This window comes from Rhopilema esculentum, chromosome 2 (assembly GCF_057945365.1).
Source record: "Rhopilema esculentum isolate cy_ngs chromosome 2, ASM5794536v1, whole genome shotgun sequence".
Lineage (NCBI taxonomy): Eukaryota > Metazoa > Cnidaria > Scyphozoa > Rhizostomeae > Rhizostomatidae > Rhopilema > Rhopilema esculentum.
Window position 1 is genome coordinate 4,426,870 of NC_142816.1, and position 26,643 is coordinate 4,453,512.

Below are 26,643 nucleotides of genomic sequence, written 5' to 3' on the forward strand. Positions count from 1 at the left end.
GAAAAGTTGAAATCATTTCAAATTTCTTTTTAACCGTTCCGGTACAATAGTTTTCGTTTGATCCGAATCGAATTAGAACTTTTTAAACAATAGAGCACTTGCGTCATGAGGCAAGAATCCCGTGGAGATAATGTCAACGTGCATCCGCGGATCGAAAGAACAACACGATCTGATCCGATCCGCGGATCATTTTCCGGAGTGGGTTTTCGGCTTAAGAAGAAGCTCTCTAGTAGATAATCAGATCGTAAGAGCTGCATGCTTTTCACGGTCAATAATCAGTGTTTCTACGTACCATTACCAATCTTAAACCAAATAGGTTTTTGGTACCGCTAAACTAGTATTCTATATTCCGGTATTTCGTGCAACCTTCAAATACCAATCTTTGATATTCTCGTACAACATACCGCATACACATACCAGATTCTCTTCATCTAGAATAGAAAGTGAGGTCTAGTTATTTCGAGTATTGAGTGAATGTTATTGCTCACAAATCTGGAAATTAATATTGAGTAGAGGAAAACCGTAAAGGGAAAATGGGAAGAGATTTACATGGGCCCCATTTTCCGGTCCTGATCCAAGAATTCAAAACAGTAATGAGTCTTGTTTTTGCATTGGGTGCAAAGTAAATAGATCATCAGTGTTGATTATCTTTTTAATCTTATTTCAAATAAGCAAATGTCGACTTTTTTCATTCTAGCTGGGTTTTCTGTGCCATGGGAAGCATTGGGAATATCTACAGAGCAGTATTACTTGAAGTGGGAGGGAAAGTATGTTTGTTTCATCTTCATCGCCATATTGCCATTACCTCGTTACCGTTATGAGAATTGTAAATGATCGAGGCTGATTGATTCCTGGCCCTGCCATAGAGCACTCTGTAATTTTTTTCAACACTGAAAAAGGGAAAGAATGACAGATAAGAAAGATAGAGAAAATAATGAATGAATGAATGAATAATTGATTAAATAATTAATTAATTGATAAATGAATGAATGAATGAATGAATGAATGAATGAATGAATGAATGAATGAATGAATGAATGAATGAATGAATGAATGAATGAATGAATGAATGAATGAATGAATGAATGAATGAATGAATGAATGAATGAATGAATGAATGAATGAATGAATAAAATCTCATTAATCTTAGAGTCATCTTCTAACAAAGTTTATTGCCATGACCATTGGATTGCAGAAGCTTTATGGTTTGCCAACAAGCATTCTCCTTTCTTCACCCCATGCTTTGCAGTACACTAGATTCGAAACGTTTTTAAAATAGCAACTTAAAGTAGTCGTGTTCTGCATGCCAAACGAACACGAACATTCTTCCGCCGTGTCTATATTCCGCCGTGAATGGATATATATTATCAGGTTCGATTGCGAACAATCCTTTAAAACATTTTTATATTCTACAGGTATTTGAGAAACCTTGGAAGCTCGATAATCGACTTTGTGAAACGGGAAGCTATGCAGGCCGCCGTTAAAGGAATTCTCAAGTATACAGCTCTGCGAGGTGCTCTTTCGCTTTTCAACTTTGACCTGTATCAGATCAGTGACCTTCAGGGGTGTTGCCAAAGGGGGGGGCGCTGATTTTTTCTCACATTGTAACCTTTTTGCAACAATTGTAACTTATTCACATTTCCGCACCAGCCGAACTTTCAACGTATAGAAATAATATACTTGGGTTTTTTTTTCGAATGCTAAATATTGAAAAGGAAACGCCTAAAAGCAGCAAATAAAACTATTTATCTTATTGTCAAACCCTTAAAAAGGTGACACGCCCTTTTTGTTGACAAAAATCATTTCGATACACCTCTAAAAGAGAAAATTTTTCCTTCGCTCCAAGTGATATTTGACTAAAACTTGTAAGTTTTTTGGCATATCCCAGCACTAAAGAAAAGCCCATATTTTTGCCACGGATTCAGTTCCTGGATTGTCTGCAAGGCCTTTGTTCATGGGCCCTATTCTCGATCTGCAAACTCGGTGTTCTTCACGTTTCATCTTTAACATGTATCAGTGATCTTTACAGAAGTATATCTAGAGGCAATTTTACGACTACAAATACTGACAAACCATTTCTAGCACAGAGCCCAGAAAGCATCATGGTCACATGCCCAACGACTGTGAGGAAAACCAATGAAAACAAAGAATTTCATTCATGGACTTTTCTGTTATATTGATTCAATCTCTTGGTCAAGGGGTGCTGTTCATTACTCGCCTTGACATGTGTAACTTACCTTTATTCGAAAACGCTAACCGTGTCAGCTATTGGTCTCCTTTAGCTACATTTTTGGCTATAATCAACCACTCCCAATTTATCTCTGGTTCCATTTCAGTCTCCTTGTTTATCTGCAAACTTGGTCTATGTTCATGGGCTTTTATTGAGTTCACACTCGTACTTATCAACTTCAACAGAAAACTGGACTTTTGAAAAGGTTTTGACAATATAGCTTTCCGATTTGATTAATTCACTTTCACTCACATTTCAAAGGCAACCATGAACTTAAAAAAGCAAGCCATCCAAGATTCCCCAGAAATTCTGATTTTTTGATGTCATATATTCAAGGTGCCGCGGTAGCCGAGTGGTTAAGGCGCTTGACTGTCATGCCAGCACTCCGGGTTCGATCCCAGCTCGCGGACGGCCCTCAGTTCACTCAGCTGAAAATGAGTACCTAGTTGAAACATACTAGGGAGGTAAAAGCGGCGTGGAAAGGAACTGACCACCCTATCACACAATGCTGTGGCCCAGGACGATGCGCCCCTAACAGTGCATTCCCCAACGCTCGATATCGAATACGGGACCAACCTTTGCCTTTTTTAGTTCAAGGTATTATTTGATACCAACTTTCTACCTTCTACAACAATGCTGTAAAGTTACTTTTAAATCGACCACGTATTGACAGAACATATCTCTTTTCTAGCTGTGTTGAAATCGATCGCCTGGCCTCTGACTCTTATAAGCGCCGCCAATCTCATTGACAACCCATGGAACGTTTGCACGCAGAGAGCAAAAGAGACTGGAATCCACCTTGCGCATGTACTGCTAAGCCGACACCAGGTCTAACATCCTTATCAGCTTATATGTAGCCTCGTTTATGTGAGCCAAACAAAATCGGCTTCGAGGCATTGCATATCTTGAACCTCGACTCTATTATCACCCTCACTGTTACAAGTTTTTCGGGAGAGAATTAATTTACAAAAAAGGCAGACAGTCTAGAGAAAATCTTAACGATTGACTGATCGCATGAATTTTCTAAAGTTTCCGATAATCAAAGTCGACAAGGCAATTATTCGATTTAATCTTATTGCACTGTGCGCTCGCTTGATATAGAAAATTTATCTCTTCCATTGGCTAGTAACTTATGGAATGATGGCCAACTTGGTATCCATTTGCGCTTTATAAGAATTTTTGGTTTATAGCTTGGACGAAAAAGCATAATTCACTGTGAACAATTATCGAAATCTTGTGTCATTGAAATGGCTGCCTTAAGAGCAAAATTCATGTTTTGAAATTTTCAAAGCTAGATACTTATAACGTTTAACCTAATTTTATTTAGAAAAAAAAACATGGTAAGTTGTATTAAAAATCTCTAGTACCTAAGGGCAGTGCCTACATGAATAGGGCAGGACTATGCAATCTTCAAGCCCGACGACTGTTTTTAATAGCATTTGAAATTTTAACTTTGCTTAAAGTACACCGCAATCACATCTGAGTTTTATGTTTCTATTGATCTTGTTTAAGATTAAATAAATTACTTTTTTTTCCAGGGTTATCGACCGATTACGCTAATTGGCTTTAGTTTAGGAGCAAGAGTTATATTTTACTGTTTGCAGACAATGCTCAATGAGAAAGGTAAGTACTGATTTTGATAGTTGTCTTAAACTGACAGCCCGAGACCTGGCAACTCGAACTGGATTGTGGGTCTTTTTTCAAGCTGTGATGAGACTTTGCTCATATCATCTGTACGGTCTATCGTGAGAATTTTATGGCCGGTTAAAATAAACAAAATGGAATAGGCTGGGCTATTGGAATCTTGCTCTTCATAAATTTTACAAGAAACGATTTAAATAAGATAGTCATCAATAAGTTTTAGTCATAAATTGTCATAATTTCCTTTTGATTAATTTATGCTGCTACAAAAATCCTTTGTAATAATGATTAGTGTTTATGTATAGGCATACATTACATGCTTCTGGTGTAGAGAACAACTTATGCTTAATGCTTCTCGCATTAAACGTTAAACTCTTTGCTGTAACTTAGAATCGTCCTATTCTGCAGTATAGACTGGTAAAATAGAAATTTTCGCTACATAGTAAGCAGCGACGGTCTGGTATCCTAATTGCAGAGTGGCTCTGAAGCCGTAAGGGCCCGGATGAGGGTAAGGTTGAATGACCACACCCATTGAAGTAACAGCCTTAGGTTTGCTTTCATTAAAAAGACAAGTTATCAGCTAATTGATTTGCTGGTAGTATTTGTGATGCGGTGTTTGCACCATTTGTAGTCTGTGTGAATCAATTAAATCTCCTATAGACAGGGAAATAACCGCAACTAACTAACCGCAGGTGTTGTCAAGGTTCTCTAAACTGTTTCATGATGCCAGTATGCCAGAGAATTCAAATCTGTCAGGTACCATTTTAAATTTCACTTCCGGTCACGTGACAAGACAAAATTTCATTTTACGGTCAGAAAAAATTAAAAGTCTTTTTTTAAAGTCTGAGACAACCATTGGAAAAAGCATAAGAAGAGATGAAAAAATCTATAAAACACCAACCCTGTGATGCTTATATTTTAAGAGATATGGACCGTTAAACTTTCGATGATGACGTCACAAAATATCTAACTTTGCCCATTTCCTAATGCGTAAAACAAAACTTTGTGTTAAAAATTGATATACATACTTCAAAGCTCAAATTCACAAAAAGAATCATCTGTTGTATCATCAAAAGAATCAAGCCAGGCCACATTACCTTTTATATGGACACATTACCTTTTATATGGACACATTACCTTTAAAATGTTGTTGCAGAATAGCTAGATCGAACTGCAGAGGAATATCGTTCTTGACAACTATATGCAAATTCTTGAAAAGGAATCTATGAATAACAGGCATTATGAATTATGATTAAAAGGATATGATTAAGTGACAAAATATGTTGTGGAGATAACTTGGAAGAATTTCGTTAAAAAGATCTGTAAACAGATAACACTTGAAGACAAACAGTCTTTCTGTATTATCAGCGTGTATTTTAATCATAATGTAAGCGTCGAAAACTGTCAACCATGTGGATCTTCAGAAGGCATTTGTTATTTTGAAGATGCACAAAAAGCCGAGGGGCGGCCAATTCAGATGCTCGTACGGTATTATAACATAAGTAAAGGAAGTAAATAAAACGATAAGATGAAGACAGGGGTAAGATAGGGATTTATGTTAGGCCCACGACTGTTGAATCGTCTAACGAACGGGATGGAACTGCTTTTTACGTGGCTAAACGTGGTGCTCAACTCCAGGACTGTATTGATATTCACCTCATTTTGTTATGATATTGTAATGTTCGGTGACTCGATATGCGATTTGTAGTGACCTTAAATTTCACTAAATTTTTTATTAAGTTTTGGTTATCAACTTAAACATTAACATTTGTTATTACTTTAGTGATTTTTACTATTTGTTTTGGGACTTTAGTAGATATTTCAGTTGAAAGGGAGAATTTATTAGAAGTTATCAACATTCAGGCCCCGTCGTCAATTTTTTTTATGCAAAGGGCCCGCGATCGCCACTTTGCCACCCGGGCCAGACCGCACCGTATACTAAGAAGTATTCAACTAAAGCTCTACAGAATCTACCAAGAGTCTTTAATCGTTAGTTTTCGAAGGCAATATTAAACACGCCGTGCCCCCTTGAGCAATGTTTTTAGTTGCCTAAGTTTTAATGTTGTTCTGGGGAGGGGAAGGGGGTGGAAGTAGTAGCATTTTGGAAACGAAGGCCTTCACTATATGGCGAAGACGTTAAATGCAATGGACAGATGCAAAGTGGCTGAAGCCATTTGTCAATCAAACACTCAAAGGCTTTTTGGCTGGCCAGTTTTATGAATGACAGATTACTTAGGCTTCTGTAGTATCTTCCCATTGCCTTTGGAAAAGGAAACCCCTTTATTTCCATTATTTACTGCGTTGCACAAAATGATTAATGCTGTGATAGACATCCCTAAACGCTAAACATTTCGACCAGGAACAAACATTAACAGGTAGCACGAACAACGACTTAGCAACATTAAAGAGGGTGGCAATAAACCTTCGAATTTCACTAAGCATTCTATTAGTTGTTAACACAAAAATTGTATAAGTGTTAAATGGCATGTTTAGATGTTTTGCCAGGTCTCAGTACTATTTGGTTACAGGTTATGAAGGTATCATCGAGGATGTTGTGCTAATTGGAGCTCCTGTTGGCGTCAGCTGCGAAGAATGGGAAGCATTAGAGGCAGTTATATCAGGAAAATTGTACAATTGCTATTCAAGGTAAGCTGTGTTTTTGAAGGCAACATCGAATATCTATGTTGTCGCCACCACCAGCTACTTCACCTAGCCTGCTACCACCAATTTGTTTATCATAAGGCTCTTCAACAAGCAGCATTCCATAGCTACTAGCGCCGCCACCACAGTACAAACGATACGACCACCGGCAGGACCATCCAACAGCGCCACTGTCATCACCATGAACAACCCCATCGACATTGCAGAGTCAGGAAGGAAAACATTACGAGCTCCTATGACAGACCTAAGCCATGCTCACTTTCTATTGTTTTGTGAGGAAGGTTTGCCTTCTGGGATGTTTTTGTCTGGAGGAAGGTTAACAACTTTTCTGGACTCTGCCATTGCCACCATCGTTATACAGTCGACTCCGCTTAAAGTCACATTACCCGTTACAGTCACATGAAATTTATACCCAAATATGCAAAGCTACTCAATGAAGCTCCGTTTACAGTCACACCCCGTTTATAGTCACCCCGTTTACAGTCACACCCTGTTTACAGTCAAACCCCGTTTACAGTCACACTCCGTTTACAGTCACACCCTGTTTACAGTCACACCCCGTTTATAGTCACCCCGTTTACAGTCACACCGTTTACAGTCACACCCTGTTTACAGTCAAACCCTGTTTACAGTCACACTCCGTTTACAGTCACACCCTGTTCACAGTCACACCCCGTTTATAGTCACCCCGTTTACAGTCACACCCTGTTTACAGTCAAACCCCGTTTACAGTCACACCCTGTTTACAGTCAAACCCCGTTTACAGTCACACTCCGTTTACAGTCACACCCTGTTCACAGTCACACCCCGTTTATAGTCACCCCGTTTACAGTCACACCCTGTTTACAGTCACACTCCGTTTACAGTCACACCCTGTTTACAGTCAAACCCCGTTTACAGTCACACTCCGTTTACAGTCACACTCCGTTTACAGTCACACCCTGTTTACAGTCACACCCCGTTTATAGTCACACCCCGTTTACAGTCACATCCCGTTTACAGCCACACCCTGTTTACAGTCACACTACCCGTTACAGTCACATGAAATTTATACCCAAATATGCAAAGCTACTCAATGAAGCTCCGTTTACAGTCACACCCCGTTCACAGTCACACCCCGTTTATAGTCACCCCGTTTACAGTCACACCCTGTTTACAGTCAAACCCCGTTTACAGTCACACTCCGTTTACAGTCACACCCTGTTTACAGTCACACCCCGTTTATAGTCACATCCCGTTTACAGCCACACCCTGTTTACAGTCACACTACCCGTTACAGTCACATGAAATTTATACCCAAATATGCAAAGCTACTCAATGAAGCTCCGTTTACACTCACACCCCGTTCACAGTCACACCCCTTTTACAGTCACACTTCGTTTACAGTCACACCCCGTTTACAGTCACAAATTTCAAGTGACATTTGTTGTGACTGTAACTGGAGTCTACTGTATCAACATTCGCTTCAGGAATTTTTATGCCTTTTCAGTTTGAGATGCAAACTCATTTTTGTTTCAAGGTCAGACTGGCTGCTGAAATTTGTGTATCGTGCCGCTTCTGTTCAAGTTGGTGATATTGCTGGGCTGGGGCCGATTGAAGTCAGTTGGCCAAGACTTGTTAATATTGACCTGACAGATGTCGTAAGTACACTTTTTGTCGTAAGTCGTAAGTGAATTATTGGTTATGAGACTAGTAAAGCGCACATGACTAAAATGGGGAATGGAAAGTTTCAAGTTATTTGGTCACTGTTTTGCTTATTTGTCTAGCAAAGAGGAATTTTTTTATTAGCCCTTGTTTTGAGTCTCATCAATGAATATCAGTTCACTTCATTCGTCATTTTGTCCAGAAATTTTATCCGTAAAATCAAACAAAAGCCTTTCCTCTTTGACCAATCTTCCTTTTCGTTTAAAGTAGCTAACTCTTATCAAACTTAGCATGCGACACTTAACTGCGTGCGCTCGCGTTTCTGATTGGCCAATTTCTATCTACAGCTGGGTATTACCTGGGTAGTATTATCTACAGCATTTCTATTACCTCGCGTAGAGTTCCCGATCTACGCTCTAACATTTTTTACTCTGACGAGTGTTAGACGAAAAGTTTAAGTATAACTCAAAATGTTTGCTTTTTTAATTCTACTGTAGGTAAACAGCCATTCTGAATATGCTGAACCAACAGTCATTCATGATGTTCTGCAGTTGATTGGTTACAAAACGAACCCTGTGGAAACAGCAACAGCCGCAACTGCCGTGAAGATGCCGCAGGACTATGTCAAAGAAATCTCCAAAACGCCAACGAAAATCCTTCCACAGAGTTTCCCGTTGCCTGGGAAAGACGCAAAGCCACAGCAGCCACTTGAAGAGCTCACTGCAGAGGAGCAAGAAACCCTTGATAGACTGACGTCATGTCAAACTGGTACGGTGATTGACAGCTTGAAGAACAAGGGTGGATTCTGGAAGAATGATGATTCGGGTGATGCGGAGAATTCTGGCATTTCTGATACACAGTCGAGTAAGTGGGGTAAGGTTGTTTCAATAACAATGCGTAGCTCATTAGCTCGAAACAGAAAAATGATTGAGGCTGGCAATGTGATTCAAAAGGACGATCAATCTTTACAGTCTGAAGACACGTCATGTTTACATGAAGTAACAGAGCAACAGGATATTTCCTATTCTGAATGTAATGATGGTGACGTATCGAAGAGTAGTTGCCCTAAAGGTGAAGTATCGGATATGGACGGGGAACTGAAATATACAGATGCAGTACAGGGGGGAAACGAAGTGAGGAACACAAATCAGCCAAAAGTTACTGTTGGCTTGAGTAAAAGTATTGACAGCCAGGTTTTAAGTCGATGTGGAAATGAAGAAACCATCGAAGATAGTAAAACAGGTGATGCCTTGATGCCAAAGGATTCCTCAAAGGAGAAAATGAGATCTGGGACTTTAAGTTTACCGTCATTTCATACACGAACTGAGCGCAGTAAAAGTGCAGGTGATATCAAGACCAATCTTATGAAAGGAAATGATATAAGAGATATAACTGAAAGCCCTCCGACTGAAACTAAAAAGGATTCTATTAAAATACCAGGAAGAGAATTATTTAGCAAAGTATGCAAGAATGTGAAGTTCGCTCTGCCTTCACCAACTTTATCAAGACATAAAAAAAGTACCGAGAAAGAAAGCAGCGGTGATCAAAGCAAGGACACTGAAAATCCCGATTCTTCGACGTTTCCAGGAAAAGCATTTAGGAAGATGTCTTTTCCAGGAAGTTACTAATACATGATCAGTTCTTCCTCTAAAAGCCCAAATCTATCTGCTGATTTCTCTAAGTATAACTTAGCACTTATTGATGATGTCTTTTTTGTTAAGTCAAAACCCCCACCCTTTCTTATATTGAATAATCACTGAACAAAACCTAGAACATCAGCAAGATTTAGCAAGATATAGGATTGAATTTATTTTAATTTAACACTAAATGATTTTATTTATATTTAGGTTTTAATCATCGTATAAGTTATTTAGAATTGCATTCATTCATTAATTAATCTATTCATTTGTTCGTTCATCCACTTATCCATACATTCATATATTCATTACACTGATATTTGATATATCGAAAATTCAATATTTTAAAGGCTCTTTTTGCTTGATTTTCCTTTTTGCTTGATCTTCCAATGAGGAAGCTTTTCTTTGTAATACTGGAAAGTTTTCTCTTGCAATCTATAATTTAATTTGAAATTTATGGCCTTTCTCTTTATTTTGAATGCATTCTCGTGCCGAAATTCATCCTATTTGTTCACAGAACGAACAAACTTGTTCCTAAGAATACTTGTTATTCACAAACCCTGTCGCTGCTAGATCATACTGTTAATTTGATAATAATTTTACTAATTTTTGATATCTTAAGGTAGTCAAATGACGTCTTCAACTTCAGTTCTTTGCTCGCAGAATTTTTCCTAGGCTTGTAGCATTGATGAAATTCATAATTTTGTAGCAACAATTCAGTCGGTATTTCCTGATTTATGGCACCTACAGAATCTATCTGTATTTAGTAATTATAGCAAAAACAACAGCCTCACTGCCAGTACCAACAGCTCTTCAGCTCTACAGCCCCACAGCCCTTCAGCCCTTCAGCCCTTCAGCCATCTTTTATGACTTTTTGCACCCAATCAGCACCCGTTGAAATACGTTTTCCACTCTTTTCCCCACTTTTTTCGTTAAGAAATCAGTTAATTCATTGCATGCACACATATACAATTAACATTTCGTGATATTTACAAGCCAATAGCCGCCATATTTAAACTTATATGGCGGCTATCTACACAGGAAAGCAAGCTATTACAACACAAGAACCTCTTTAGTTTTAAAGGTGAATAATTTATAAATCTCTTTTTTTCTTGTATCCAAGGCCGTTGCATTTGTATATGCTAAGCCATGCTGGCAGAAGACAAAAATTGGCTTCTGAATGCATTCACTTATCTTTGCTGTGGGTAGCTGGTCATTCAATGGCTGCGTCACCACCCCTGTTTAAAGTAAAAATTATGCACAATGAACTGGTATCACTACCGGACATTGACACTGTGCATTCACAAAGAAGGGAGGACTCACAATTTTTTTGTCGCAAACATTGATTTTTTCATTCCTCAACTTGAGTGAATGAGATTAAAAAAAGTGAAAGAGCTCTGAACAAGAAGCTGTTTGTATAATGACTTCCAGTTCATTTTTAAACCCCAACATTCAGCCCTCACACTCGAATTAGTACGTACGCAGGACAGGGTGGAGGGAGGGGCCTCGTCAAAAAGCGTATGTTTCCGTTTTGCATACAAGTGGGGAGGGGGCTGATGTAGTTAAAGTACGTACACAAAATGTTTTTAGATAGTAGAAAGACCATGGAATGTATTTTGTATTTTGTATTCTAATTACAAAAACTTTCATTTTTAATTTTCATTTCTAATTACAAAAACTTTCATTTTTGCCGTGCTGCCTCTTGCAATACTAACATCATATTGATAAATTTGTTTAATGTATCCAGCAGACTGACGTGCGTACCTTCTTGGCAAATTGTAATAAGAGGGGGCTCAACATTGAGATTACCGTACCAAAAGAGGATAGAGGTCGCCAAAGAAGTACGACTGCGTACAAAGGGAAAGGAGTGTGGAAGATGTAAAATTTTTTGCGTACGTTCTATGTGAATGACCCCCAGCGCGTTTATAATCGACTAAACATCGAGAATAAGCCTTACGTTGCTGATTGGTTGAGTACTTGCGTAGTCCAACCAGTGGGAAATTCGAATGGCAATTGAAATTCTTCGTGACATAGTGACTGTAAACTGTTGACTTTAAAATTGTTGATTCAGGATTGATATTGTATGCAAAATACTGCTACCTGTATGAATCGAATTGTTAATTTCAGCTTGAATAATTCAGTTATGTAACCATGAAACTTTAAGGCAAACAGAATTACTAAATAATGCGACCTCGAGATAAAAGGGGCCCTGACACAAATCATGCACAGTTCGCTTCTCTAGTGTCAATTGTTTGGATCTCATACGAAAATGCGATCCAAAAGATGTTTTGGTGCTATCACAGTTCTATTCAGCATTTTGATCTGTGCAAAAACACAAAGCATCGAAAAGATACACCGTTCATCGTGCAGAAGAGATGTTCTAATGAAAGCAACTGACCGTGATAAAAAGTTGACTGGCACTGCGCAAAATACCATATTGGAGATCCACGCCGAAAAGCTTTCACTTTGCGCAAAGAGGTGCACAGGGGCAGAGAAGTGTATGACAATCAATTACAAGAGGTTTCCTGCCTCTTTGCAAGAGAATAATTGCCAACTGCTCGATATTTCGAAAGCAAATCAAAGCGTTTCATTGACAAATGCAGCTGGGTGGATTCACTATGAACAAGTAGCGCAGGTACACTCTTTTAAAACTAGACGATCTTCTTGTTTCAATTTCATAGATTTTTCCCGCGACTGTACGAATATTTTTTGGTTGTAGCTAGAGATAAAATCTAACACTTCGATACTTCCACTTCGAACAGATTTCGTGCAAATTAACAATGGGTTTGAAATTTAAGGCTAAAAGGCTTCAATGCATGGAACAGAGTACAGCTAAATTGAATATAGATAAAAGGATAGAATATCAACTCTTTCCCTCATAGCATCAAGATATTCAAGATAGCATACATTGAGCAAGAATAAAGAAAAAGCACCTAAACCCAACCAAAGTCAAATCGAAACAATGTCAACCGTAATATAATTGTCCATTAAAGAGTTATTGGGTTTATATTTCGCGTCCATGATGGTCTTTCTTCGATAGATTTAGCTACAGGACTCACTCAGTTGCATGGTTGTCGCTTCCCCGCATTCAACCGGCTCTTTCTCCTGAGGTTGGGAGAGAAACAAAAGCAAGAATCACCCATGGTAACATGTCGAAAAGCCTACTAACACAACAATGAAACGAAAGATCCGGGACAGCAACCATTTTCCCACAAATTTATTACAGTACTTATTCAATTATCCGGTCTTATCGGGACACGGGATTTCAAGATTCGTGCATATAATCCGAAATTCCGGAAAATTGAGGATAGTTCACATTGCTCCGGATTCAAATGAAAACGGATAAAAAAGAATCCGTTTGTGCCTTGCGCTCACACTGCCCCACCATGAAAACGGATACTTTTGAAAACGCTAAAAGCAACAGTACAGCAAGATGCTTAGACCGCGCCAACTTAAACAACTTTTCTTAACATGGCTGATTCACTCGAAGTTAGTACATTACTCGGAGGAATGCTAGTGGCAGTGGGTTGTTTAAAAAGTTTTTTAGCAGTCGCGAGTGCTGTAAACCAGTTCGTGGCTTTTTCCTTTTTATCCAGAGCGGAGCAATGTGAACGCGTCATCGTTTTCATACCGTTTTCAAATGTATTCGGAGCAGTGTGAACAAGCAAAAAGGATCGATATGAAAACGGATAAAAACGAATACGGAGCAATTTGAACGTAGCCTGAAAATATACGAATAACGGCAGAAACCAGCGTAAATAAAATAGACGAGTATTGTGAAAGTTCATTTCTAAGCACACATTACAATTTAATGCACCAGTTTCTCTCAAAATACTCAAAAGATTTTTAGAATGGAAAGCAAGAAAAACGCACCCGACGTATTATAAAAAATGCTTAAAATTTTTCCTAAAGTTTTTCACATTTTTTATGAACCGGATAATCGAAGTCCGGATAAACGGTGGGTCGGATAATTGAATAATTACGGTACAATAAAATCTATGGTAAACTGAAAGAGATTGAATGGATACCTAAGTGGTCCTGTGTGCCCAGTATTGTTCAATTTCTATGTAATTACTGAAAAACCGAGGAATGGCCATGCGTGGAAGATTCTTATGTATACAAGTTTCAACATGACTCCTAAATCAACTTTTTAAACTTTTTCTTGAAGGTTGGACCACGTTGCCGTCTAACGAACTGCGATCCTGGGTATTTCTGCAGCGAAGCGTGTTCAAAGTTGACAGGCTACGAATGCTTAGGTTTGCTTTTTCATTTCTTCTACTTGAATTTTGTAACAGATTTGAAATTTAAGTGAAAGCATCTTCTGTGGTAGCCTGCGCGGTAGGTTTCATTTCAGGTGCGGAGGAGCAGGCTCGTTCTCCGCGACTGAAGTAAAGTCTGCGGTATAGGCTACTTACGGCCTGTCTTTATCTTCACCAGTTTACTGGGCCTTTTGGCATCTTATCTACGTAATTCATCGAAATATAAGCACAGTAGAAGTTCAATCAAAGAAACCAATTAAATAAAGATATGTCTTTCTTATATTTTTCAAAATAGTAGCAACATTTCCAAAACTTTCTGCAAATTTTTGTGATTTAGGGGGGAGGCAGGGGCTTGCCTCTAGCCACTGCGCCATTACATCTGCCCGTGTGACTTCCTGTCGATTGATCGATTGATGCGTATCTCTCGAAACACATCTTACAAATTCTGCTGTGATAAGACTTTTTCCGACCGATAATGGCTTCCTTTTAAACTTCGTTAGCTAGCTTTTAAAAGACTTTTGTTAGCGCGATTGTAAAAGAGTTACTTTGTGAAAAGAGATTAGCCGGCTACATTTTAGCTATGTAATAAGTTAATGATTTTAAGCTAGCAGTAATTAAGAATAATCGAGAGTTTTCTTTCAATAATTGAAATAGATGAATCGGGGAAGGAGGGGGTGGGGTAAATCATGCAGATAGCAACCAAGGGATATATCAAATTGACAAAAATATATTTGAAAAGAATGTTAATCTTAACATCACATTATCCTATCATTAATCATAAAGTATCATTACAAATGACGTTTCAGACATCGACGAATGCGAGAGCAGTCCATGTCAAAATGGTGGTACCTGTAGCAATGATATAAACAAATATACTTGTACCTGTAAAGCGGGCTTTGAAGGAACAAACTGTCAGACAGGTAAGATACATTTTTTGTGCAGACAGGCAACATATATTTTGTACCGCTAAAAAGATTTACCTACTTTTTCACTTTATGAATCATGAACATGAACAATTACTTCTTAATTCTTTTATGCTAATTCATGCTAAATAATTTATGCTAATTCAATTGCACTTGCGCAGCAGGATATGAAGGAGCATAGTGCCAGACAAGTAAGAATTGACCAAAAATTATGAAACGTCTCTCTCCGTCTTATTACGTCTACTTAAGAATATTGCCTTGATTCTCTGCTCGTATGTATTTTTAAAATCATTTTAGATATAAATGAATGTGCAAGCAGTCCATGTCAAAATGGCGGCACATGCGTTGATGGAGTCAACCAGTACTCTTGCACTTGCGCAGCAGGATATGAAGAAACACTGTGTCAGACAGGTAAGAGATGCTTAATTGTAGAATATTTTTCTCTCTCATAACATCTACTTTTCAAAATAAAATGACTATCTGTAATTATTACTGTGGTATTCATTTTAGATACAAATGAGTGTGCAAGCAGTCCATGTCAAAATGGCGGCACATGTGTTGATGGAGTCAATAAGTACACTTGCACTTGTCCAGCAGGATATGGAGGAGCACTGTGCCAGACAAGTAAGAAATGGTTTATTGTGAAATGTTTCATCAAATTTAAATCAGCCACAATGCCTGCCAAAGTTACTTGGAACACGCAGCAATTAGCGTTGTAACTTTATACTTTTCTACTCTTCACACGAATGCTTCTACCTGTGCACACCTTCTGCCTAAGACAATGTTGATATTTTAGACAAAAATTCAGGCTTTATACACCTAATTGCCTTGCTAAATTGCGATTATTACCTTATCATTCCTTCTAGATATAAATGAATGTGGAAGCAGTCCATGTCAAAATGGCGGAACATGCGTTGATGGAGTCAACCAGTACTCTTGCACTTGCGCAGCAGGATACGAAGGAACAATGTGTCAGACAAGTAAGAGATGCTCAATTGTAGAATATTTATCTCTTTCATGACGTCTACTTTTAAAAATAATCTTGACTATTTGTAATTATTACTGAGGTATTCATTTTAGATACAAATGAATGTGCAAGCAGTCCATGTCAAAATGGCGGCACATGCGTTGATGGCATCAACCAGTACACTTGCACTTGCGCAGCAGGATATGAAGGAACACTGTGTCAGACAAGTAAGAGATGCTCAATTGTAGAATATTTATTTCTCTCATAACATCTAATTTTAAAAATAATCTTGACTTTTTGTAATTATTACTGAGGTATTCATTTTAGATACAAATGAATGTGCAAGCAGTCCATGTCAAAATGGCGGCACATGCGTTGATGGCATCAACCAGTACACTTGCACTTGCGCAGCAGGATATGAAGGAACACTGTGTCAGACAAGTAAGAGATGCTCAATTGTAGAATATTTATTTCTGTCATATCATCTACTTTTAAAAATAACCTTGACCATTTGTGATTATTACTGTGGTATTCATTTTAGATACAAATGAATGTGCAAGCAGTCCATGTCAAAATGGTGGCACATGCGTTGATGGAGTCAACCAGTATTCTTGCACTTGCGCAGCAGGATATGAAGGAACAATGTGTCAGACAAGTAAGAGATGCTCAATTGTAGAATATTTATCTCTCGCATATCATCTACTTTTAAAAATAACCTTGACTATTTGTAATTGTTACTGAGGTATTCATTTTAGATATAAATGAATGTGCAAGCAGTCCATGTCAAAATGGTGGCACATGCGTTGATGGAGTCAACCAGTATTCTTGCACTTGCGCAGCAGGATACGAAGGAACACTGTGTCAGACAAGTAAGAGATGCTCAATTGTAGAATATTTATTTCTCTCATATCATCTACTTTTAAAAATAACCTTGACCATTTGTGATTATTACTGTGGTATTCATTTTAGATATAAATGAATGTGCAAGCAGTCCATGTCAAAATGGCGGAACATGCGTTGATGGAGTCAACCAGTACTCTTGCACTTGCGCAGCAGGATACGAAGGAACACTGTGTCAGACAAGTAAGAGATGCTCAATTGTAGAATATTTATTTCTCTGATATCATCTACTTTTAAAAATAACCTTGACCATTTGTGATTATTACTGTGGTATTCATTTTAGATATAAATGAATGTGCAAGCAGTCCATGTCAAAATGGCGGCACATGCTTTGATGGAGTCAACCAGTACTCTTGCACTTGCGCAGCAGGATATGGAGGACCCCAATGTCAAGCAAGTATGGAATTTTTTATGACTGATTTCTTCATTTCCATAGGCCCCTTGGGTGTAAACTTAGTCACCCGTGTGAGTCAATAAATCTGTTCGACATGTTAGTCTCCTTCGATTCATGTATCCTGAAATGCTCATTGCTAGACCATACTTTTTCCTTAAATGATGCTTTTTGCTCTCTTATTCGCACCTAGAAAAATGTTTTTACTTTATTTATTTTTCTTGTATTCACCTATGTTTTATTGAGTTACTGTCGTTACAATTCCTGACTCTGCTTTTTGCTTATTCAAACCGCAACATTTCAGTTTATAAATGTTTCTGAAACACAAATGATAGAGCTTTTGATTAAATATTTATTCGAAGGAAAGGGGGTCGCGAATTAACAACGGCCATGTAAAGTAGAAAATTGAAAAAAATTGCGTTAATTTTTCATTAATTTTTTTCCTGGATTGTAGGTTTTCTTCCGAACAATCTTTCCGGAGTCAACAATATTTTGATTCTTTCGAATCTTCAAAAAGCAAATTGTTGTGTCGAGATGGCATCAATGTCAGAAAATCTATATTTTTTTGCCTATGCATTCGTTAGATTGATACAATCAATTTATTTTATTCGCTGTACAACAGGCGGATCTCTCTATACTGAAGCTCGTTAAATTGATGCATTCAACTGGGATTTTTTCAACCCCTCTCCTCACTGTACTGAGCACAATTTACTACGTATTTTGTTTTGAGATGCACAGTAATTGGCTATTCTAACTCGCTCTTTGCAGCAATAAATGAAATTTACATAAATATTTACATAAATATGTTCTTCTTACCTGTGCACTTCCCGAGTTCGAGAAATTCCAATCGAACTTCACTAAGTCTCCTCCAATAAGGATATCTTCCCACCAACAGGGTCTAGAAGGCCTTGTCATATCATAAGACATCAGATGAGGAGTTATCTGAGACACAGCGCCTTGAAATCGTAGCTGAATGTCACAGGATCTTGAAAAGAGAAGGAGGAAACATTAAAATATGGCCTTTCTAATTGACTAAAGTGGAATGATTGATTGGTTGGGAGGCTGAAAGTGAGGGAGGCCAGAGGATCAGATCCTCCAACTGAACTTTTTTTGCAAAAAAAAATATTAATGCAAAATCTTTTACTTGATTTTTGCCCTTGCTTTATTCATTTGCTCAACCTAACTTTCAAATTTTTCAGCATCTGGAACCAGCTGCAGGGCATTGTACCTTCAAGGACACACAGTTAATGGGGTCTATCAGTTACAAGGTGTTTCTGGTACAACATTTGATGTGAGTTTCGTTTAAGAGTTAATACTTAATTTATAAAGGATATCACTGGTCTTGCGATTCTCTCATTTGCAGTCTAAGTCACAATGGTATGGGGGAAGGAATGAAAGCTTTTTGGCCCCACCCTTTGGCCATTTACTGCCGGGAAACCTTTTTATCAATGGAGGGCGATTATACATTAGCAGGAAGAGCACATATACCCAAAAGGGATGCTAATGTTACCAACTGGGAAATTACTTGAAAATTATAAAATTGCTTGTTAAGCTGTGATTACAAGAGTTTCAGATTCATAAAAGACAGACGAGGAAGTATTTAGTCAAAAATACCACTCGCACGACCTTATGGCGCCGAATTCAGAAAAAATATTGAAGTCTATCCATGATGGAAGATCGGGGCTGCCTTGCCTTTTATACCTCCTTCCAGCGCTGCTATGCCCCCTTCTAGCACTGTTTAGGGTAGGTGGTGCTGTGTGGAAAAGTAATTGTCACCAACTAAATCCACGAAGACATATTGCTCCTCTTTTCCCTGTATTCTAAAGACTGCAGAACTGATAAATAATTTGTTTTTTCCAAAAACATTTATTAGGTTTGATGCATAAAAAATAATTTTTTCATAGGCATACTGTCATATGAGTGCCGGTGGTTGGACGTTGATAGCAAGGTTCTCGAACGCGGATGCAAAGAACTGGATGCAAAGTAGTGGTTCATTTTGGTACGACCAAGGAGAATTTGGATCAACAACATCACCATCAACGAATGCTGACATGATAAATAGGGCATTTTTCGATACTGCTGGAAACGATATCAAACTGTCTCGCAGTGATTCTTCTACCCACTACGTCCTGCTTTACGGAGGGAACTGTTTCTCTTCAGCAGTAACATTTCGTGGCAAGATGTCGTCATACGGCAATTTTAGGTAGAAGCGAATCGTTTTATTTATAATAAACGTTAGTCTTAGTGTTCGTAATTATATTTAGCTTGTAGATTTTTGCTAAGGCAAGGGACATGGCATAACCTTACTAATGATTGTAGTGGTGGGGAGCTAAGGGGGGAAGAATGGTAAATTTGTGTTATTGCCTGAAAATAGAAAATAACCTTCTTTTGTTTTGGTTTCCCAAGTTTTTCATTAAGCTAGGACGTCGGAATAAGGGGTCTTCCTGGTGCACATGCCTCCTCAATTTGGTAACATCTCCTTTACCATAAGATAAAGTGAGCTTCTCTGACATTTGAAATAGTGCTCCTGCAAAGAGCTGAAACGAAACAAAATTACTGGACTAGGTAGATCGTAAGATCGCTTTATTTTGCTTTAGGAATAACGCAGTCTGGCTTCCTACAAATGATGGCTGCAGAGGAAGCTGCACAATAACCTATGGAAGCGTGTCTGGAGTTGCTGGATTTTCACAATACAGTTGCAGTGGTGACCTCAAACCAAGCAATACATTAGGCTTTTGGTGTCATTATAGCACAGGTGATGGGGCAGTGCTTATGATTGGTGGTGGTGGCAGTGCGTGTGGACGGGCAGATCACGGTGTTGGTATAACAGAGGCAAATGCCCCAGTATTTGCAGATTCAGCACCAAATTATGATTTTGGAGATAACGCAGATTACGCACAAGCAACTACTTATGCCTTGAATCTTTGGATTCGATGAACTAGATCAATTGTAAATAATTTCTTTTATAGATCGCACAATATGAACAGGGACAGACCATTCAATTGCGTTTGGGCTACGATAATGAATGACAAGGGAGCTTGCAAAAATTCCTCCATAGCAGACGTTTTGACAACGCTTGCTATGTTGAAATATTTAACATGAGTTTCCTAGGAACTTTGTACATATTTGATACTTAAATACCAGATGTAGGGGATACAGGGGCCTTTTGGTGGCTAGTGTTGTAGGTTGTATATGATTTGTACAACCAGAAGACAAGGCACTCATACGCCAGCAACTGTAAGGAAGGCCATATAAAATTCAGGGGACTATTATACTGACTTATTACATCAATATTGCATTCTGTAAACACGAAAACTATTTGAGCAGTAATAAATGGACTTATTTGAGCACTAATAATTAGAATTATAATATCTATGAACTGTTTGGAAACTGATTGTTATCTATTAGAATCTTTATCTATTACATCGACATATCTATCAGAATCTTTGTTTATTAGATCACTTCTAGCTGCGTTTGTAACATATGCTACTGATGTTTCGTTTTGTTCTATCATGATGGAGGTGGTTCACAAACAAATGCATTTGTCTTAAATCTTTGGCATGGGTGCCATCAGGGAATAAAAAACCACCTGACCATGTGGCCAGGCGGTCGCAGGAAATTTTTCATGAATAAATTTCTGCAGAAAGTTTTTGGAATATACTATTTTTCAAGAGGCATCTTTGTTTCTTTAATGTTCATCACAAGCAAAAACGCAAAGTCAAAACAAATGTACCTCATGTATGTGCCTTGTACAGGTTGAAATGGGTTTCCTATCTAAGAACCCTTGAAAATGTTTTTAAAAATTCTTGTTTGATAAAAGCTTACAGTTTTTCATCTGACTTAAGAATCTTTGTTATAATCTACAGAATTCTTGAAAATTCTGTACATTTTTGCTATGTTGATGCGTGAAAGACCGCTACCGTATATTGCCTATAACAGTGAATTTTACTGATCATCTTTCATGCTTTTTGCAATTGGTTTCTGCTCAGGGTTCTGACCTATATTTTCGTTAAGTAGTTTTTAGAAACTTCCATGGATACAAGGACATCATATGATGAATCATTCTATGCTCATTTTTAATTTTATCTATTATAATGCCTGGATGGAGACAAATGTAGCTGAAAAGTATGTAAATAGGTAGATTACTATTGCACTTTTTTCCTTTTTGTATATAAATAATTTATATTAATTAGTTTCACATAATTGTCTATGTATATTAACTATTGTTCAAACCAACTGTAAATTTAGAGATTTTTATTATTATAATTATTATTGTTGGCAACTCCTTCAGATTATTCATCGATATGTGTGACTCTTTGTCCATTGATCATCAACAGAAACGCTATCTCAGCTACAAACTTTTCAGCAACTCCATTCGCACCACATACAATATTATTTGCTGTAGAAACGCTGTAGGAACAAAACTTGACAAACCCAGAGCTACTCCCCATTTCACGTTTTTTTCTTTTCTTATTACTACGATTGTAATAGTTTTATTTTGTAAAAAAACAGGCAAGCTAGTTACCTTGTAATAGTAAGATTTGTAATTGTAATTTTAAATGCAATTCTAAATGGAAGGTTTCCATTATTATTAATATTATTTCCTGTTAATCTCAGCTTCAATGATGTAAAATGGCTGGCTTTATTCGGCTAAACATCAGGTTCTATTCTATTTCCTGGTACTTGTCCACTTTCTCCCTCTCTTTTTCAGCAAATCGGGTGTCAAAAGGGCATGCCACATCCACAATCTTGCATGTTCTATTCTCCTTCTCAAAAACTACCATATTTGGTTTCGAGTGCTCCAGGATCTTATCAGTCTGTCTGTTTCGAGTGCACCAGGATCTTATCAGTCTGTCTGTTTCGAGTGCTCCAGGATCTTATCAGTCTGTCTGTTTCGAGTGCTCCAGGATCTTATCAGTCAGTATCTCCATATCTCAAAGGATTTTAGCTTTTTTGTTTTCTGTTACCTATTCTGGATGATGATCATACCACTTTTCTATGTGTTCTAGATCATGAGTTTCGCATAGCTGCCAATGAATAACCTGGACAATTTTATAATGACGCCATTTCTTGTACTGTGTCTGACAAAGGATCTAGCACTCAGACACCAAATGGGCTATCGTTTCATCTCTCTCTCCACAGAGTCTGCACAATGAGGAGATGATGTTCTCTTTGTCGATACAATGTCTAATAGACCTTGTTCTGATAACTTGTTCTTGTGCTGCCATAATAGTTCCTTCTGTGGCTGTCTTCAAATCTCCTTTTCTCAACCAATTCTACGTCTGCTCATCTCTAAATTCAGTATTTTTGAAAAACACGCTATGTAGGTTTTTGCGTTTCAGGTTCTCTCTTCTGTGTTCTATATGTTTTCTTTTTATATTTTCTGCTTTAACCAAAAGTGGTTCCATAAGCGTGGGAGACAGGAGCTGGGAGGACTGAAGCCCCACTAATCAGGCAACATTATAAATTTTCAGGCTCCATTTCGGAAATTGTTTCTTGACAAAGCACTCATATTCGGGTAAGATCGATACTAAACCCCCTTAAACCTTTTGTATCCGCTACGCCCATAGGTAATACCGAGATACTATGCGATACAGTCGAGTCCTCTTATAGTCACTCCAGTTGCAGTCACATTACTGGTTACAGGCGCATATTTGGGTCTAATATGTGCATTTTTGTGTCGAATATGTACATATTTGGGTCTAATATGTGCATTTTTGGGTCTAATATGTGCATACAGTGGGACCCCGCCTTACGGCCACTTCGTTAATACGACCACCTCGTTATTACGGCCACATTCGTTTGGCCCGGAAAAACGGCCATACATAGTATCATAAAATGCCCATATCTGTGTCATAATATGCACATATCTAGGTCTATTATGTGCATATTTGGGACTAAGTCCACTGGAGAAAAATCAGAATGTTTGGTGCATGTGGTTGTTTAGCTCAAAGCAGGGGCGGATCCAGACAAAAATTTGACATTCTCAAAACCCGTTATGACCTCAAAGGGCCTAGTGGGGCGAATTCCCCACCACTCGGTTTGTTAGAAAATTCTCCTGATGAGCCTTGGTGATCGTATTTGTATGATCTTCTCAAATTTAGGATTAATTTTATTTCAACACGAAAATCCCAATTTCCAATTGGCATCCATACTCACTTGAATTAAAAAGGTTCAAAAATCTAGAAAACTGCTTTGAAATCTAAAATAACATTAGACAAAATTAATTCTTCCTAAGTGTACATTATCAATGTGTCCCTTTTTCCATAGGAGCATGATTATCAAGAACAGCAATCTTGCAAGACAATTAGACAGATGAAAGACTGTAGACTAATTGATGAGCTTGAGCTTCCACTTAAGAGCTTTCAAAACTTTCTTGATGCTGCAACTCATGCAGTAAACCAGGGTCTCCACCTTTATCTTTCTTCCTTTGTGTGCCCTTTTGTAGGTGATTGGCCAGCACAGTTCTTCATGAGACAGGTTCAATATAACCTCCCCAGTTTTGCTCCTTTGTCTTTACAAAATATTGTTCCTTTCATTGGTCCCTTGCACATTCAACTAAATGCAAGAGAATCTGTTTGTCTACTCAATATCGAGTTTTTCAAAAAGGCCTTTTCCTTCATCTTTGGTGCTAGGAAACACCTTTCAAATAAACCAAAAGCAAGTCGAATTTCTTTAATCGAGGAGATACTTTATGGTGGTTGGACATCAATCAGAGAGCAAGTTACTGTAGCTTTCTCAAACTGCAAAGACCTACAGTACTTAGCCCTTTTAAATCTGTTAGATAATTATCTTCCTGTTGTCCTTTCTATCTATTCTGTCATCTTTAAAAGGCAAAACACAGAGGAGTATGCCACATCACTTCTCAGGTGTTGGATAATGTTCTTTTGCTATAAACGACACCACTACAATAAGGCACCATTAATTTGGCTGAGCAATTTCATGCATTGGAAGAATCAAGATCATCCTCTTTTCAACACACTGATGACAAATCTTAATGCATTTGATGAGTACCCTGTGGAAAATTTCCATTCCATACTGCGAGCTCAGTCAAGCCATAGCGACAGTGGTGATCTTCTGCGCCAAAAAGCAAGAGCATTTGACAACACCAAAGCCACTTCAGCAAAATTTTCATCTGTTTTTGAAGTTCCAAAAAAATACACCTTCAGCAGATCAAAACTGGAAAGAATTAAATTGGATGCCGCCAAATTCATTTGCAGCATTTTGAAGCAAATTGCCCAAAATCCCAATTCTGGATATCAGGTGCCTCGACCAGCTAGGAAAGCAAAAAATATGACATACTGGAAACTGCCTGTACTTTATGGAGAAGACACAGTTGTAGCATCCAAGGTCCTTCCGCTTGGATTCCAGTTTCTCAACAAGGAACCAAATCCAAGCAGGTACACTCTTTTTGATAAGAACCAGTAAATTTCCTCTTTCATCACTGAAAAAGCACACAAATGACCAAAAACCATCATTATTTTAGATAAAACATTGCTCAAAATTGCATCTAACAGTAGCTCAGCCTCAGCTTGTTCCTAATTTATTTTTAGCTTTTGACCAATCTTGAAACTCATGTTCTTATGTTCATGTTCAAAAAAAGTGCATATATATATAATGTAATTCGGTATATTATAACATTTGCTCATATAATATAAATGATTTATGTCATATCCTTTACTCCTTTGAGAAAAATAAATTACTTGCTGCTGAGAGACTTTCTAATCTAATGGCCCCAGCCCCAGAACATTAAATATGCCCTTATGTATCCAAAATGTATATTTTACACTCAATGTTTACCTGTGCCAAAAATAGAATACAGTAGAAAAATGGAACTTCTTAGGCTTTTGACATTTTAACCTATGAACAAATTACAAACAATTATTTTTCTTCGTAGATCAACTGTATCATTATAGTTCACAATTGTTAAAATTTCAAACAAAACATGCAATTTTTTTATTCTCTCCGTTTTAAGGCGATGCGACCTACCTAATTGTGTGCAACCATCCATCAATACAAGCATGAAAATTCTCCATGGTTGTGGGCACTCCTTTCATCCGGAATGCTTTCCTTCTGGCCCTGGCATTTGTAGCATTTGCAAAGATAAGTTGGTTGATGCGATCAAAGTTTTATCTGAAGCTGCATCAGCATCCATTCTCAATCCAGACTCGGTGCCAATTGTTGGTGATCGCGATAACGACGATAAAGAAAAGGGTGACGATGGTGAGGAAGAGTTTACTACCGACGAAAAAGGCTGTGATCCCGCAACCATTGCTGACGCCTTCCTCGAGTTAAAAAGAGAGATATTTACATGGGGCCTTATTCCAGGACCAGAAGCTTAACGTTTTCAGAAATCCTGGGATCACAAATCAAACGGTTTTTTTAAAAACCACCAAATAACCAGCTTAGGTTCTACCTACCGAGTGACACACACATACTGCTAACCAGATTGGAATAGTAAATGGTGACCAAATGTTTTAAAAATCATCAAACTGAGTGGAAAAAGTTTTTATGAGTGTATTAAATTTCTTTTTAGCGGCACTCCGATGCAAGATCTTGAACTAAAGAACAATCCAATAAGATGACATAGCATGTCGGCCTAAGAGCTAAAACACGTGCTTAAGATAACTTCTTGCAAAAAATGAATTTTATCATTTGTGTTAGCAAACTGTAGCCAAAGTGCTAATATCTTATAAGGTTGCATCATGCCATAAAAATTAAAGAAACTTACTGCGTTCTAAAGTACACGAACAGCAAGAATGGATGCACATCGCGGCTGTTCAAGTTCGAGTCACTCGAGTGCAAAGCACATGTCATGTTGAGCATTCCGGAACATACCATAACCCGGAAACAGAACAGAAGTGACATTTCTATTCTGTGACCCGGATAATGTGGACGTCAACGCTTCGGGCACTAGCACTGCCATTAAATATAATTTCCTGACCACTTACAAGATTTTACCACATAGAATAAAAAAAATTGAATTCCGAAATCTGAGGAGAGCTACCAGTTACTGATTTTGTTGCGTCGGCCTAAGCGATAGTCATGAATGAAATCGTTTTTCATCAAAATTCCCAGGTATAAAGTTGAAGTAAACATGGTTTGTGAATTGTGAAAAAACAAGAATAATTAAAATTTGAGTTTTCTTGTTAATCTGTTGTTTTTGACTGTTAATTCATTCATTACAATCTCCTTCAATATAAATGTTTCTGCTGGCTAGGTTTGAGACGCTGTATTTTCTAAACAATTAAAAATCGGGGTCATGTTCCACGGTAGATTTGTGGGAAATTTATCTGTGTAGGGCTGTAGTTAAAAAAATTTGAAATTTATCGCAGCAGATTTTACACGTTATTTTTTTAACGGAGGGTGGTAAAAATGCCCAATTTTCGG

General features: G+C 37.9%; 3 protein-coding genes across 6 annotated transcripts in view; 2 read left to right on the forward strand and 1 right to left on the reverse strand.

Annotated features, from left to right (window-relative positions):
• Positions 1-10,123, forward strand: part of LOC135695474 (uncharacterized) — a 33,261-nt gene extending 23,138 nt beyond the window's left edge. The window contains exons 10-16 of the mRNA XM_065214570.2: positions 698-767; positions 1,416-1,513; positions 2,922-3,058; positions 3,769-3,853; positions 6,400-6,517; positions 8,052-8,172; positions 8,674-10,123. Coding sequence (XP_065070642.1) covers positions 698-767; positions 1,416-1,513; positions 2,922-3,058; positions 3,769-3,853; positions 6,400-6,517; positions 8,052-8,172; positions 8,674-9,804 — 1,760 coding nt within the window. The 3' untranslated portion in view covers positions 9,805-10,123. The remainder of the gene's footprint in view (positions 1-697; positions 768-1,415; positions 1,514-2,921; positions 3,059-3,768; positions 3,854-6,399; positions 6,518-8,051; positions 8,173-8,673) is intronic.
• A 1,959-nt stretch (positions 10,124-12,082) lies between these two features.
• LOC135695475 (uncharacterized) lies at positions 12,083-20,960 on the forward strand. The gene is made up of 15 exons (XM_065214576.2): positions 12,083-12,448; positions 13,982-14,069; positions 14,879-14,992; positions 15,293-15,406; positions 15,506-15,619; positions 15,862-15,975; positions 16,076-16,189; positions 16,290-16,403; positions 16,504-16,617; positions 16,718-16,831; positions 16,932-17,045; positions 17,146-17,259; positions 18,453-18,544; positions 19,158-19,456; positions 19,851-20,960. The coding sequence occupies exons 1-15, from the start codon at positions 12,083-12,085 to the stop codon at positions 20,188-20,190; spliced, it is 2,325 nt and encodes a 774-aa protein (XP_065070648.2). The 3' UTR covers positions 20,191-20,960.
• Positions 12,444-26,121, reverse strand: LOC135695484 (uncharacterized). 4 transcript variants are annotated; one of them, XM_065214591.2, is made up of 3 exons: positions 25,985-26,121; positions 18,070-18,238; positions 12,444-12,918 (listed from the first exon to the last, which is right to left on the reverse strand). In XM_065214591.2, exons 1-3 carry the CDS (start codon positions 26,119-26,121, stop codon positions 12,856-12,858), a joined length of 369 nt encoding a protein of 122 aa, XP_065070663.1. In that variant the 3' UTR covers positions 12,444-12,855. The 4 variants fall into 4 exon arrangements, with proteins under 4 accessions (XP_065070663.1, XP_088965829.1, XP_088965838.1 ...); XM_089109703.1 differs by lacking the exon at positions 12,444-12,918 and adding an exon at positions 17,256-17,442; XM_089109712.1 differs by lacking the exon at positions 12,444-12,918 and adding an exon at positions 17,256-17,570.
• Between the last annotated feature and the right edge of the window lie 522 nt (positions 26,122-26,643).

What these genes read in the sequence shown, in the direction of transcription:
- LOC135695475 (XM_065214576.2), top strand. Translation starts at nt 12,083, where the DNA reads ATGCGATCCAAAAGATGTTTTGGTGCTATCACAGTTCTATTCAGCATT. An exon ending in AGAAACACTGTGTCAGACAG is followed by an intron (nt 15,407 to 15,505) that starts GTAAGAGATGCT and finishes TATTCATTTTAG; the next exon opens with ATACAAATGAGTGTGCAAGC. An exon ending in AGGAACACTGTGTCAGACAA is followed by an intron (nt 16,832 to 16,931) that starts GTAAGAGATGCT and finishes TATTCATTTTAG; the next exon opens with ATATAAATGAATGTGCAAGC.
- LOC135695484 (XM_089109703.1), bottom strand. Translation starts at nt 26,121, where the DNA reads ATGTCACTTCTGTTCTGTTTCCGGGTTATGGTATGTTCCGGAATGCTC. An exon ending in TTCGTGTACTTTAGAACGCA is followed by an intron (nt 18,239 to 25,984) that starts GTAAGTTTCTTT and finishes TCTCTTTTCAAG; the next exon opens with ATCCTGTGACATTCAGCTAC. An exon ending in CGAACTCGGGAAGTGCACAG is followed by an intron (nt 17,443 to 18,069) that starts GTAAGAAGAACA and finishes ACATTTTTCTAG; the next exon opens with GTGCGAATAAGAGAGCAAAA.